The following is a 15243-nucleotide window of genomic DNA, read 5'->3' on the forward strand; positions in this document are numbered from 1 at the left end:
CTGCTTCCAACCCCCATTAGAAATTCCCTTTTTTAGATACTATTTCCAATCAGCTGATCAATGATGTGGCCACGGCTTCGTCCATGTTACTGGCCCGAGCGATGCTTATGGCGCATTTAGGTGTAAGCCCTGCCCGTTCCATTCCTGCCACAGTAGAAGGACGTGAAACTGGAGGCGGAGGGAGGAAATGGGCAGATGGGCAGAGAGCAGGAGCCCAGGCGCAGGAAGCCGCGCTCTGGCCTGGTACCTCCAGGGTTCGCCACGTCCCTTTATTGTGCCCCTTTACGTCTGTCCTCTTCGTTAATCTTTACAACAGCCCAAAGAGGCATAGATGAGGCGGCTACAGGGAACGGGTGCTGGGGATATGAAATGAGGTGGTTGGTGAGAAACACCGAGAACAGTGCCTGGCACACAGTAATGCTCAGCGCATGCTGCCTATTGTAATCCTTTCATGTCTCTGCCAAGTCTGCCCACTGTCTACACTGTCTGGTACCTGGCGAATGGTCTTTATTTATCTCTAATGTTTTTTTCCTTTTCTCTGTTACTACAGTTTTCCCCAGAGCGTCATTTCCAGAGCTCTTATTAATACTAAAATAGCAGGAGCCTTTTGTTTCACTGCTAGAGTACGTACAACCTTTCCAAGGTGTGGGAGGTGTCTCCTGTTCCACCTTCTAACTAGAACCTGCCTCACACACCAGCCAACAGTCACAGACATTTTTTGTTTTAATTCCCAAAGGAATCCGAGAAAACAATCAGCCCGGAACCCTATTATAATAAAGACTGAGGCCAACAGATTAGGCACGTAGCAGAGGTCAGCCAACTAGTGAGTTAGGATTAGAAGTTCACATTTTGTGATTCCTCCCACACCTCACGTCTCCCACTTGAGTCATGTTCTAGTCCAGAAGTCAGAAAAGTTCCTCTGGAAAGGACCAGAGAAGAAATGTTTGACTTCACGAGGCTCCATGGCCCCTGTCACAGACACTCAACCTCTGCCCTGGTAGCATGAAAGCACCTGTACACGAGGTGTAAATGAACAGGCACAGGTGCCTTCTAATAAAACTTTATGGACACTGAAATGTCACTATCCTGTAATTTTCACATGTCAGGAAATAGTGTTCTTCTTTTAATTTTCTTCCAATCATTTAAAAAAATGTAAAATCCATTCTTAGCTTGTGGGCCATACAAAAGCAGGCAGCAGGCTAGATTTGGCCCCTGGACCATCACTGGCCAACCCTTGTTCTAGTCTATTAACTATAGTCAACGCCGAGTGAACCACAAGTGAATTAAACACTAGTAATAATATCAGCTGATGCTTCCTGAGCTCTTACTGTGTACCAGGCATGGTGTTGAGAACTTTACATGATGTCGACCTGTTCGGCCTCCCAAGAACCCTCTTTTTCACAGCCAAGAAGATACTGTCGTTATCTTCATTTTGAGGATGAGATTATAGAAGCTGTGGGTGGTTAAATAATACTTCCCAAGCTCAGTCTACTAGTAAGTGATGGCACATAATGAAACCAAGATCTGACTGATCCAAAGCCATGTATGTCCCACAAAGCAGGCTCCCAGATCCCAGGGGGCTGGTAGGTGGATTTAGAATGACACAGCATTTTCAGAATGTCAGCAACTTGATGTAGGGAAAAGACTGCACTTTATAACCAGACCTGGGCTTGTGTTACAGCTTCATCACTTACCGGTTCACCTCTTGAGAGTTGCTTAGCCTCTCTGAGCCTCAACATCCTCACCTGTGAAGTGGGGATGGTAAAGTGACTCTTCTAATGTCCTGCAGTGATGATTGAGTTAATTACACAGAAGGTGCCTAGCACGGTACTCCACACATATGTGCTCAATACATATCATTAAGGATCAGGTGAAAATAAGGTTGCTCATTAATGGTGGGGGGTTTTTAATTTTTAATTTATTGTTGACAGTACTACAGATGTCTCCCAATTTCTCCCCTTTTCCCCCCTCCACTCAACCCCTGCCCCATCCCAGGCCTTCCCCACACTATTGTCTTTGTCCATGGGTTATGCATATATGCATATATGTTCTTTGGTTAATCTCTTCCCATCCCCTACCCCCTCCCTCCCCACTGAGATCTGTCATCCTGTTCCATGCATCCATGCCTCTGGACCTATTTTGTTCTTTAGATTCCACATATGAGTCAGATCTTGCGATATTTGTCTTTCTCTAATGGGCTTCTTTCACTTAGCGTAATAATTTCCAGGTCCATTCATGCTGTTGCAAAGGATAAGACCTTCATTTTTATAGCCACATACTACTCCATGGCGTAAATGTCCCACAGCTTTTTTATCCACTCATCTACTGATGGGCACTTGAGCTGTTTCCAGATCTTAGCTATTATAAATAGCACTGCCATGAACATAGGGATGCATATATTCTTTCTGATTGGTGTTTCAGGATAGGATTCTTAGGATATATTTCCAGAAGTAGGATCACTGAGTCAATAGGCAGTTCCATTTTTAATTTTTTGAGGAAACTTTATACTGTTTTCCATAGTAGCTGCACCAGTCTGCATTCCCAGCAGCAGGGCACTAGGGCTCTCCTTTCCCCACACCCTCACCAACAGTTGTTTGTTGATTTATTGATGGCAGCCGTTCCAGCAGGTGTGAGGCGATACCTACTCATTAATGTTTTTATAGCCAGGAGACACAGGAATGACCAAATCCTGTCCTAGACTGTCAGTGACCTCCTCACAGTGTCCTCCAGGGAAATACAGGCCATGGATAAAGTTGGGGAAATATGAGACATAATACCACTTTCAATGTCTTGGTCATCTATTGCTGCATAACACACTATGGCAAAATTAGTGACTTAAAACAATCAGATTATTTTGCTCACAATTTGGGGGATTAGGGATTTAGGAAGAGCGTCCCTAGGAGATTCTTTGGTTCCATATGGCACTGACCCGGGTCACTCACTTGGCTGCATTCAGTAGGAGACTGAGCCGGGCTGGGCTGGATGTCTGAGAACTCATGTGCTTCTTTCTCCCCATTTGGGATCTCACCCTGCTGACCTTCTCCAAGTGGCTTGGCTCCTGCCAGAGTGGAAGTCCTAGCACAGTGCACTTACATGGCAGCTGGCTTCCAGGAATGAGGACATGGAGCTGCCAGCCCTCTCCAAGACTAGGCTCAGTACCAGCACCGACTCATCTCCAACAGATTTGTGGGTCAGGGCAGCCCCAGGTCAGCCCAGACTCCGGAGGGATGGAGGAAGAGACCACTTCTCAATGTGAGAGTGGCATGCCCACAGGGAGCAAAATCATTGATGGCACGTACCTTTGGAAACAAGCTGCCACGTTGTGAACTGGGCTTGGGGTCCACATCTCAATGCAGAGATGAGCCGTGCTGGTCTCCAGGGACCTCTTTTTAAGAAGTTGGGCCTGAAGAGCCAGGGAGATGCAGAATCAGAGAGACAGCCTAGACCACAACCTGGCTCGGGGCCAGAAAAGAAGAGCAGAGTGAGAGGGCCAAGCCTCTTACTGCACAGCCACACCTAGTTGTGCGGGCTCCTGAGGTTTCCTGATCTCGCCCGCCAGCAAACAGCCCAGTCTGTATGCCGCAACCTGACCCATCTAACCAGCCTCTTTGGAGGTGAAAGGAAAAGAGAGCTCAAGACTAACAGCCAACACTACTAAACACATACGGAGTGCTAGGCCCTGTGCAAAGGCTTTTACACACATTAGCTCGTTTCATCCTGTGCATGTGCTAAACGAAGAGGCCAAATGCTTAGAATAATGTCCTGCACCTGCTAAACGCTTAAGAAACCTGGCTTTTTTAATTAATAATCCATAGAACCCCCCCTATGAGGAGGTATTAACTTCATTATCTCTATTTTCCAAGAAGGAAGCTGACGCTTAGAACGATTAATGACCTGGCCAACAGCTGGTGGGTGGCAGGGCCACGTTGCCAGCCGCGGAATCTGACTCCAGACCCCAAGTTCTTACCTCCACGCTGTCCTCCGGCAGTGCAGGAAAACAGGCTGTTTGCATAGAGGCAACAAATACTGGTTCCTTTTGAATAGGTAGTGCCTGGCTGCACTTTCTTCAGTGTCCCTTTCAGAATGGGGAAGCCTAAAAACCCACTTGCGGAAAGCCCTGGGTGCTGTGCAGAGTCCTCTCCTTGGAAGCCATTCCTTTCCCACGTTCTTACTGAGCCCCTGCCGTTCACTAGGCAGCGTAGACACTGAGGAGAGAGTTCTTGTTCCTCATGGAGCCCACATTCCCGCATGAGGATGGTGGCAGGTGATAAAGTTCAAGTAATAGAAACAGAATCATTGGATGGATGAGAGTGGCACCAAGTCACAGTTTTACATCCTGAACTGCCTCATGGATGGATGGATGGATGGATGGATGGATGGATGGAAGGAAGGAAGGAAGGAAGGAAGGAAGGAAGGAAGGAAGGAAGAGAGGGAGGGAGGGAGGGAGGAAGGAAGGGTCCAGATCACTAAGTTTGCCTGGTTTAGGGAAATGGAGAAAGGAAGAAAATAGCATCATTATCCTAGCAGCAGAAATTTCAAAAACCAAACACTGAAGTCAAGTTTGCTGGCCTCTTGAGATAGTGGCGTGGCCGGCATTTCTAGGCAAAGGCAGAGAAATCAGCTCAGAGCTCTTGTGAAGTCAAACAGGCAGGGGTGGAATCAGCCCGTGCAGAGAATAAATTGTTTCCTTGGTTGCTTTTTTTTTTCAAGAGACCATGGGGAGAAAGGAGAGCTCAGCGGTCACTAATGCAGTGGTATCTGTTCAGACTTCTTTTTTCCCCCATCTTTGAGCCTTACCCACCAGATTTCTGTTTGCAGAAAGGGCCTAATCCATGTTTTTGTCTGTGCATTGATTTCATAGTATCAAACCCTGAGGTCGGCGTGGTCTGCACCTGGGTTGCTTTTTCCCCTAATGAAGCCAGAGAAGTGGTTTAAGCCCCCGCCGAGCTCCCTATCAAAGCTTCACAATGATTAACTCAGGTCCCCTTATTAGGACCAGGCAGAAGAAAATCCCTTAGTCATCAGCATTGTGAAAATCCCAGAATGGCGAGTGTTCAATGAAAAGATTACCTTGGGCACCTGAAAAATAATGGAAGTGCTCAATAGAGAAACCATTAAGCCTGTCTACACACGTTAAGTCAGGTGGAGGGTCGAGGTAATTAACTGGGACATTCGGGACAGAGAAACTGTGCTGGACCTTCTGCCCTGCCTGAGTCAGCACAGGGAATCAAACCTCCCATATGTTTTTCCTGGAGAAGCCACTTTAGGTGGCATCTACACACACACACACACACACACACACACACACACACACAGACTTAAATATGACTGGTCAACAGAAGTGGTTTGATAGTGTGTCTTTTTAACTGAATAATAGGCGTCTTAGGGATGGGGGGTCCAACGCTCTAACTTAGTAGCTATGTGACTTCACACCAAGTTGCTCCATCGCTCTTTACCTCAGTTTCTTCAACTGTAAAAAGGGAATAGTAATAGGACATCCCCTCCTCAAAAGGTTGTTGTCAGGATTAAATATAACCAACGCAATATTCCTAACTCATCGCCTGCCAAAGTCATAGGCACTCTAGAAGTGGTCCTTACAGATCTTAATTGCTGGACAGACGCAGCTCAGTCCGAGGGCTGGAGAAATTGTGCATCAGACACCACCTAAGAATGGGGATCCCAGGGCAAAGCCTTCACCCACAGCCGCACGAGCAGGCTGCTCCCTGCCAGCTGGTCTCCCGACCTTCACCCTGGGTCCCCACAGCTCCTGATCTGCATCTCCTTTTCGAAACTCCTTTCACAGAACTGGCTGTATCTGGGAGGTCGGGGTAGGAGGTGGGGGCTCGTGGATACTGCTAAAGAAGGGGTTGTCTTTGTCCCACCAGAGGGGACAGTGAGAAAGCAGGGAGCCAAGGAATGAAGTCACACTTCTTGCCTCTCCTTTGAGGGCAGTTGAGTTCCTGCTTAGAAGTGGTACCAGACCAGGTGTCTGGGGCAAACCCCTTCCCCTCCCCCTAATCTCCCATGCCCAAAGCACATAGCTGGGCCCCAGAGAGCAGTAGGTAGGTGTCACTGAATATACAGAATGCACTGATCTGGGAACACCCCTCAGCTCAGCCTAAGTTCAGCCATCCTGAGCAGGGAACAGAGCGCTTTGCTGTCTGCCTCTGGGTCTCAGGGGCGAGTTCTCCAGTGCACAGGGTGTTCACAGAACTGGCAGTGAGAGTGCCAGGCTGAGAATCCACTTAGGTACATGCTGGTAACCTAGGGAGATTCCAGCATCCTTTTTTTATGGCAAGAAAGCGCCTGTGGCCTAGAGGTGGGCCTAGGAGCACGTGCTTCCCTACTCCAGTCAGCCAGCGCGTCCACCGGCCCTGACAGGAACAGGTGCATTGTGCATGCGCCTGGCACTGTCTGCACGCCTGTCTGATTGCCACCTCCAACCCCCTCAGTATTCCTTTGAGTAATGCTGTTATTGCCCCATTTGCACGGAGGCTCGGAGAAGTTAAGTCACTCGCTCAGTCACCAAGCTAGAAAGTGGAAAGCCCGAGTTCTTGACCCAGCAATCCTGAGCACATCCTCGTAGTCACTTCACTAGGAAGTTTTTTTTTAAGTTTAAAAAAAGAAAGAAAATTACACACTTTTGAGAACCATGGATGGGGGGAAAATACATAACGACAAAATTCTATAAAACAGGCAGTACTTCTTAAGAAATGTATATTTTATTCATCAAAGCATCTACCTATAATGGAAATAGTTTTGTGTAGGTTGTAAGACCTGCTGTTGATCTGATCTAGAGACGGGGCCCGGGGTGCCCTTGAGTTTCTGAGTCTTGGCCATGATTTCAAAGGCCTAGCGGGATGGGAGGAGCTGGCTTCCTCTCCGTGTGGAGCATAGCTCGCCCGAATGCATCCTCCTGTGGGCACTGAAAAGAAGCAATACGCATGCAGGCAGCACTGCTGACATTAGGCAGGAGGGGCTGTGGGCACGGTCGCTCCGTCTCCACTGAAGCCCTCACTTAACTGCGTGAAGACCGTCATCTTCTCTGCCGTTAGCCCGTTTCCAGCAAGACGCTTCCGCTCTCACTTTCTTACACAAGGCCCTCCCAGGCTCCCCTGTATCTTTACCAGCACCCTTCTTAAAGTTCAATGGCCAGGGCCAAAAATGGTACACCCCGTGTTTCTAAATAACAACCGGACCTCAATTTCCTCCGAGCTATTTCGTCCTGTTACTGTGGGACTGGAGGAAGATCGATAAGGCCCCGTGCGAGTCAGCAGTTATCAGGGAGAAACAAGCCCAGTGAACTGCGGGCTGGCGCGGGGAGCGGAGGGGATGGTTCGCGTTCACGCCGCCTGGAAAGGAACAGGCTTTGACCCGTGTCGTGCTCAGCTTGGGACTGCGTGTTAGTGGTAAGCGGAGAGGAGGCCTGTTGAAAGGTTGATCATTTCGGCTGTAGCAAAACTCCCACCAACTGCCAAGCACCGACTCCGCACAGCAAAGGAGGCAATTTCCCACTGAGAATAATTGTTTTGCCAGCACCTGCCCTGACCACCGAGGCTCCGATTCCCTGCACTTTTCTGCCTTCGGTGAGGAGATCAGGAGCTCCAAAGGGAAAACTGGGCCTCAGGGGTCCTCGCTTCTCCACCTGCAGGCTGAGGTCATTAGCAAAGACAGTCTTACAGTCTATGGGCTTTAGTGCTCTCAGTCATAAATAGATAGGACTCAAAGCCCCCACTTTGCAGGGTGGCTTGAAGAAGAAACTGCACATAAAAGTGCTTTGCAAAGTGGAAAACATCCGCAAACGTTATTTTAAATGGGGGTTACCTGGAAGAAAGGAAAGCCATCTTTCACCCAAACTGAATTCTGGAGCAGGAATGAGAGGAATGACTGGGGGCTGTGAGCCATTTAATAGAAATATTAGTTGTTCAAAATCTGAGACACTTTCCTCAAAGCGTTTAATGGCCCAGAGTGGTTTGCTTCCCCCAGCAGCCTTTGCAGGTGGCCAGCTTCATATACAAATGCGTTGGCTTTCAGCGGCTTCTCAGTCTGGCCATCCCTCCGCTAATTCCTCAACCATTCTGAAGCCAGAACTGGTCACTAGCCCTTTCTCTTTCCTTCCTTCTGTAAGTTCTTCCTAAGTGCCCTTCCTAAGACAGGTTCCAAGTGAGTGGCTGGGAAGACAGCCATGAGCAAGACACGGATGGCATTGTGTGGGAGACAGATGTTGCACAGAACTTGCTGACTTGCAGTGGCCATGGGGCTGCAAAGAGGAAGTGTGGGGCTCCAGGAGAGTCAGTACCAGGAGAATCTGGGGTCATCTTGGGTGCTCAGAAGATGGAATACTCTGCTGTCTCAGTGATTAACCGATGTGTATTCAGCCCTTTAAAGTTTATGAAGCACTTTCTAACATTTTATTTTTACTTGACCATGCTCTCAATCCTGCAAAGTGCACAGTATCATTACCCTGTTGTAGAAACATAGGAACCAAGACTAAAAATTGAAGTCACCATCCCAGAGTCAACTGGCTCTGTCACTAATAAAACTATTGACAAAATCCTAGGCTCTTTCTACCCTACACTTTGGCTCATTGGCTTCTCTCCCTTGGGAGTTGACATTTTGCAACGTAGCTTTGGGGAAATGGCAGGAATAAAAATGCTCCCTGGATCCTTTAATGTGGGTTGAGGTTGTGATTTCTGATGGATCTCAGCCAATGTCAAGGGGAAGCCTACCTGAGATACGAAAAGACGTCCTAACTGCGGTGTGTGCATCGCAGTCTTTGTGGTTGCCCATAAAACTGGAAACCCTCTCTGACCCCAAATGTAGCCCCTTAGTCTTACCTGTGCCTAGAGGAACATATATGACCAAATGCAAGTGAAAATGAGACACATAGAACATCAGACGTACTCCCATAGGTGTTATTCCTCAAACCCCGCTGTTGATTGACTTCTCACAGCACCCAGAGCCCTCCCAGGTGTGCTTACGAATTGCACATCTTAGCTGCTACTTGTTTCGTGCTTACTGTGTCCCAGGGCTTTGTGTGCACTCACACTTACGGTGACCAGCTGAAGTAGGCACTAGTAGAATCTCCATTTCACAGATGATGCAACCGAGGCTCAGAGAGATTAAGTAACTTGTGCAAGGTCACATAGCTTGTAAGTTGAAAAGGCAGGATTTGAACCCTGCTCTGACTCCAAACTCCATGCTCTCAAACACTCTCCTCTGCCAGACTCCCTCCCCCAAAACTGAAAATAAATTTCATAACCACTTCCTGAACTTCCCTTCTGGGTTTTCTAGTGTTTAAAACCAAGAGACACAACAGCACCCTTAGTACAGTTTTGAGAGGCTCTGGTGCCCCCACAGACACCCATATCCCTCTGGATTAAAGATGCCCACCCACCACATCCCTCCTCTTGAAGAGGGTTCATCAACACTGAGAACTGCAGGGTTCAAGTCAGCAAACCTGAGGCCAAATTGCACAGACCCAAGAAGTGGCACCGGCCTTTAGGTGCCTTTCTAGACTGGGGAGCCCTCCACTCATCAGCTGGGGCTTAGCTACAGTCATTTTCCTCCCTTTTAAAGGGAGGGAGGGAAATGCAAAGCTCCCACCACAGCTACAGAATCTCAAGCGGACAACTTCACTCTCTCTTTCTGTTCACTTTCTCTCCCCCTGCCCCTGCCTCCCTGCCTCCCTGCCTCCCTGCCTTCCCTCCCCCACCCCATCCCCAGCAGTAGCTATGGCTTGGGGGAAAATAGCAAACAGATTTTATTTTTTAGTACCTTTCCATGTTTCCTGGTCAGCTCCATGTGCCAGCATATTGTTTTAACTCTGATGGTGATGCCGCATTCAGCTGTGAACAGTGAAACATAAACACCAGCCTCACTTCCACCCTCTTCTTTCCTTCTTAGGTGAAGGCAGCTTCCAAATACGTGGATGTACCTGTGAGTATCTGAAAATTGTTTTTGTGGGTTTGGGATTTTGGGGGGGGGTTGGCTTTTGGGGGTTTGTTTGGTTTTGGTTTCCTTCTATGAGAAGTTTGATGGTGCTATTTTCATTAGTTGCAGCTAAATTGCATATTCCTGAATTGAATCACCAGAAAGGGGGAAGCCAAGAACATTTCATGGTAACATTTTTATCAGATAAGAAGAGGGTATGGTTTCTTTCATCAGAAAGAGGCATCCTATCTGAGGATAAATCCGGTTTACTCTCGTTTTTATTTTCATTAGTTTCTCTGATATACTTCATTCTGTGATCACACCACTCACCTCACCTCATGCATGCACACCTTGGAAGCAGGGTCATGAGCTAGAAATTTGCACAGGATGCCAGTATTTTTTAAAAACAAATCAATTCTGAATTTGTTCATTTTGGGGTCAATTCTGTAGTTGTTTTAAGGAAACCTTACAAAACTGTGTATAATTAGTGCAGACCTCATTAATGAAGAGAGCTCTCAAAGTTCACAGATAAAGCACTTGAAGTTGCCCGGCATTTACATTTAAATTGAGGTTAAGTGCTCACAGGGCTGCTAGAACGTGGGATTACCTGGGATGAACCAGGACGCATTTGTAGACCGACTCTGCCCTGCCTATTAGCAAAATAAAATTGCAGAGATTTCAATATATTCCAATGAAGGAGAAGGAAAATTATTCTGCTTCTCCATTTCTAACAAAGGAGGTTTGAGTCTATTATAAAATATTAAATTTAGAGAGCTTATCTCAACAGCCACCAAGGGTCTCATACTGAACGTTTCTCATTCTGAACGTGGTTAAGGGCCCTCCTTGTTCAAATACTTATTTGTTAAAATTTGTTTTTTTCTAAAGGGATTTATATTAACATTTAAATTCATTTCCCCAGGAAGTTGAGTGTGTAATGGTTTATTGGCTTATTTCTCAAAGGAAGGCAAAATGGAAAATTGGAGAGAATTTAGCATTAGCATATATTTTGTTTGTTTAAGGAAAGAATGTACAATCAATAATTCTGCTCTGAATTTATATAATATTTCTCATCGAGGGACCTCGGGCCCCTTCACGTAGATAATCCTTACAGTGGGGGAGAGGAAAGGCTCGCATAACTGCAACCAGCAGAGACGTGAATTTCTTTTCCCAGGCCCCAAAGTATAAACTTTCAGTTCACAGGGAGCAAACCACTCAAGTTCTCTGGGCCTGTTTCCCCATCCTTAAAATAGAGATGATAATACTCAGGACGTGGGTTTGCCGTGCAGATGAAACGGCATACACGTGTGGAAGGAACACGGCACCGTGCCTGGCCCTGGGCAGGAGGACACGTGGTGGGCGGTGGGCGTGGGGGGCCCCAGCCTATTGCAGGAGGGTGGGCGTGGGGGCTGGGTTTGCTGCCGTTAGCTCCGGCCTGCCGCGGTCTTCAGCGGTAATAGAAATAGAAATTCCAGGCTTGTAACTCAAAGATCTGGTGGCAGAGGCTTGTTTTCTGTCGGCCTCAAAGCAAAGGGAAGATCACACCAGCAAGCGTGGAACAGGTGAGGAGTAGAGGGGGCCCCGTCCATGGAGAAACTTGATCGGGCATTTGGTACTAGCAACTCAAACTGGCATTTGGGGGTGGTCAAAAAAGTCCAAAATTGGCGATTTCCTGTGCTTCCGCCTAATTCCTGCCAGGCGGGTCCATGCATTGTACAGGTGAGGGGGAAGGGGCTCACGTCCACAGCAGAGGCGCCCTGGTCTGCAGGCCTCCATGCCCAGGGGTGAATTACGCTGTGTCAGAAGCCGTGCTCGGCTCTGGGGAACAACATGAATTAGCAGAGTCTCTCGCCACCCTCGAGGGACGCAGAAGAAAATGAAGCAGCGTGTCCCCAAATGGGGCACACTTACCGCTGATGACATACACTATGGCAATGACAAGAGCAACCAAACCTTTTAAAGCGCTCGCTGTGTGCTGGGCACCCTGCTAAGCACTTTACATTTAACCTTGATAACAACCCCACTTTAAAGATGAGGAAACTGAGGCCCAGAGAGGTTCACTTCCTTAGGGTCCCCCAGTTGCTAAGTGGCAGAGCTGAGCTTTCAAGCAGTGCCTTTAAACACTCTGCCATCTGCCAGCTGGTTTCAGTTCATGCACAGATGAGCATCTTTATTTGGATAATTGAATAATTACTTTAGTATTGGAAAAACTATGATTAACACCTCAAACTCATGATTTTACCAATTATTATGGCTTAGAAAAAAGGTAAACTTTAAAATTAAATTGATTAAAGTGTACTTTATAGCAAATATTATAGTGATATTGTAAATTGTAATAATATAGTAGCAATATTATAATTATATAGAAATAATATAATTAATGTTTTAGCAAAGGAACAACTTTAGAGAAAATAATAGTGTCTAGTAAACATATGTACTATATGTACATTGTTTACATGTAGTAAGTAATAGTGATCATTTACTTTTCAATGCAACCCTATGAGGGGGTCATATATTCATCCTGTTCCACAGCTGAGGAAAGGGAGGGAGGTTAAGTAGCATGCCCAGGGGTTCTGGGAGAGTAAGTAGGAGCGTGAATGTTCAGGTGCTCACACTTGAACATTACTAAGTAGATAGAGCCCGCTGGCACTGGCTCCCAAGAAAGAGTCAACTGTGTACATTTCTTTCCAACCCTGCCTTCAGTGAGGGCACATTAGTAGCACCAACTCAGCCATGAAGAGGGTATTTACACCATGGAAACTGGCAAGCGCTACAAATCATGGTCTGTTGTTTGTGTTGTTTTGAAGAGCCAGTTTACCGGCACACCAGTGACCATCCCCTATTGAATCAGTGGTCCCCAAACCAGAATGCGCAGCAGTAATACTTGGCAAGGATTTTTGTCTTATTTTGTTTATTTGCATTTGGGTTTGTTTTGTTAATCCTCACCTGAGGATATTTTTTTACATTGCTTTTCAGAGAGAATGGAAGGGCAGGGAGGGGAGAGGGGAGAGAAACATCAGTGTGAGAGAGACACATTGACTAATTGCCTCCCCCAGGCACCCCGATGAGGGGCAGGGAGCAAACCCAAAACTGAGGTACGTGCTCTTGACCAGAAATCGAACCCACCACCCTTCAGTCCATGGGCCAATGCTCTAACCACTAAGCCACACTGGCCCAGGGCTGTTTTGTTTTTTCATAGCGATTTCTAGCCCCTTGCCTCCAGAGATTCTGATTCAATAGTTCTGGGATGGAGCCTGGATCTCTTTCTAAAAAGCTCTCCACATGATTCTGATATGTAGTCCCAGTTTGGGAACCAATGAACTCAATCCGTGGTTCTCGACCTTGGCTACATATTGGAAATACCTGGGAGCTATTTACACGCATTAGTGCCTGGTTGCTTGCCAAAGTAAAATGATCTCTGGCGTGTGGGGTCTAGGCATTAGGTATTTTTTAAAGCTCCCCAGGACCTTATCCTTTGTAACCAGGTTTAAGAACCATTGGATAAAATCATCTTTCAAGTTGTTTCTAGCTCTAAAGACAGTACATTTGTGTTGCTGGGCGAGGTTTCCACATGGCTTATTGATTTAGTTATATGTGGGAATTAGTAGTTAGTTACCTTAGAGACTTGTCTCTTAATTATCCACACTAATGGAGAGACGCGTTATTACCAGTCATTGAAAACATTGCATAATCCCCAAAGCCTATCTCTGTCTTAGACGTAGTATTTGAAACTTTGGTATATGTAGCAGATTTGCATTCCTAATTAGGGCCTGCTTAGGATGCTGAAAATCCGAATTTATTTTCTCCAACTCAGAAGTATCCTGGTAGGAACGAACTATGATTAAAATGTCTTATTTTTTTCTGCACCACAGAGTGGCTCCTTCACAAACAATGTCTTCCACCCGTGGACCGAGTTACTATACAGAGATTACTTCCCTTGTTGTTTATTTCATGTCCAAGCCACATTTAAAATAAGCAATGTAATTGTGGGGTATTAAAACCATTGCCTAGCATTTTCCCCGCTGTTTCTAGATAGCGATGTGGTATCAAGCCTAATTTCTCTAATAGCATCAGTTGTTTAGCCAAGAATATTTTCCATCTATAATTACAACTTAGCTTGTTTGTGTGTAAACAGTTTTTATTTTAATCATTTGGTTAGAAATCTACTTAAAATGCATTACACACCCTGCCCTGCCTTTTTAAACAGGGAACTGGCCATACTTTAACCTTTCCTCGTTGACCGAGGATCACCATTGTGACAAGGGCTTTCCCTGGTGCCCCACTCCCCCCAGGGCCACCTGGGGTACCGGGCAGCTTGCCCCTCCCGGATCCCCGCCGTGGTCACTGTGTGTGGAGCTACAGTTCGGCAGCCTTCTCCCTCACACTCGGGGCACCAGGGACAGGGATGTCACTCTTATCAACAAGCCCCTCTGCCCCCTTGGTGGCCCACCAATGGATGGAAAGCAGACTTGTTGGAATAGGATATAAAGCCAGTTTAAAAGGAAGATGGTTGTGAGTGGGGCCCTGGGGACTCTAGTAAGAGAAAACTACACATTTTCGTGCAGAGACTTTGTCATTTTTATTTTGATGTTGGTTTTTCCGAGGCCCCTTTTTTCTTGGTTCCAAAGTAGATTGTAAAGGTAGGTAAGGCTATGAAGTAATACAGTATTGGGGGAGGGAGGGTTATAGTGGCTCAATGTTTATATAGTAATATATGGCTTTTAAAACATTTTAACATACATTAGTTTAGCTGATGATCATAATAATTTTTGAAGGTAAGTAGAGTTTTTAATCCCACTTTACAGATGGTGTAACTAAGGCTCAGAGAAATTTAAATGATTTTCACAAGTTACAATTTGTGGGGATCCAATAAAAAGTCATGTACAGTAAGTCCTCACTTAATGTCATCAATAGGTTCTTGGAAACTATGACTTTAAGTGAAGTGACAGCTAACAAAACCAGTTTTACCCTGACTGATGGGCATAAACAAGAGCTAAGTTCCTAGGGCGTCTCAGCGTCACAATGAAGACGTTGAAGAAACAGCGTTAGTGGAGGCCCTGCTGTAATGTGACTGAAGAGCTTTAGAAAGGAGGTGGGAGGGGCTTACTTATTCATGGATTTGTTCACTCAGCAAATATTTACTGAGCACCTACTGTGTGCCAGGCATCAGTCTATGTGCTGAGTATACAATGGAAAATAGACCAAATAAAGTCCCTGTATTCGTGGATTTTATGTTCTAGTTGGCTAAGACAGACAACCAACCAACACATAAATACATAGTACAATGTCAGATATTGGTAAATGCTAGGGAGA

At 46.3% G+C, this 15243-nt stretch overlaps 1 protein-coding gene across 11 annotated transcripts in view; it reads left to right on the forward strand.

The window, feature by feature from the left end:
- CADPS (calcium dependent secretion activator) overlaps positions 1-15243 on the forward strand; it is a 434736-nt gene that overhangs the window by 378762 nt on the left and 40731 nt on the right. For all 11 annotated transcript variants that reach the window (XM_081160526.1, XM_081160532.1, XM_081160524.1 and 8 more), the window contains one exon: positions 9907-9939. In XM_081160526.1, coding sequence (XP_081016652.1) covers positions 9907-9939 — 33 coding nt within the window. The remainder of the gene's footprint in view (positions 1-9906; positions 9940-15243) is intronic.

This window comes from Miniopterus schreibersii (assembly GCF_964146895.1).
Source record: "Miniopterus schreibersii genome assembly, chromosome: 15".
In the NCBI taxonomy this organism is placed as follows: Eukaryota; Metazoa; Chordata; class Mammalia; order Chiroptera; family Miniopteridae; genus Miniopterus; species Miniopterus schreibersii.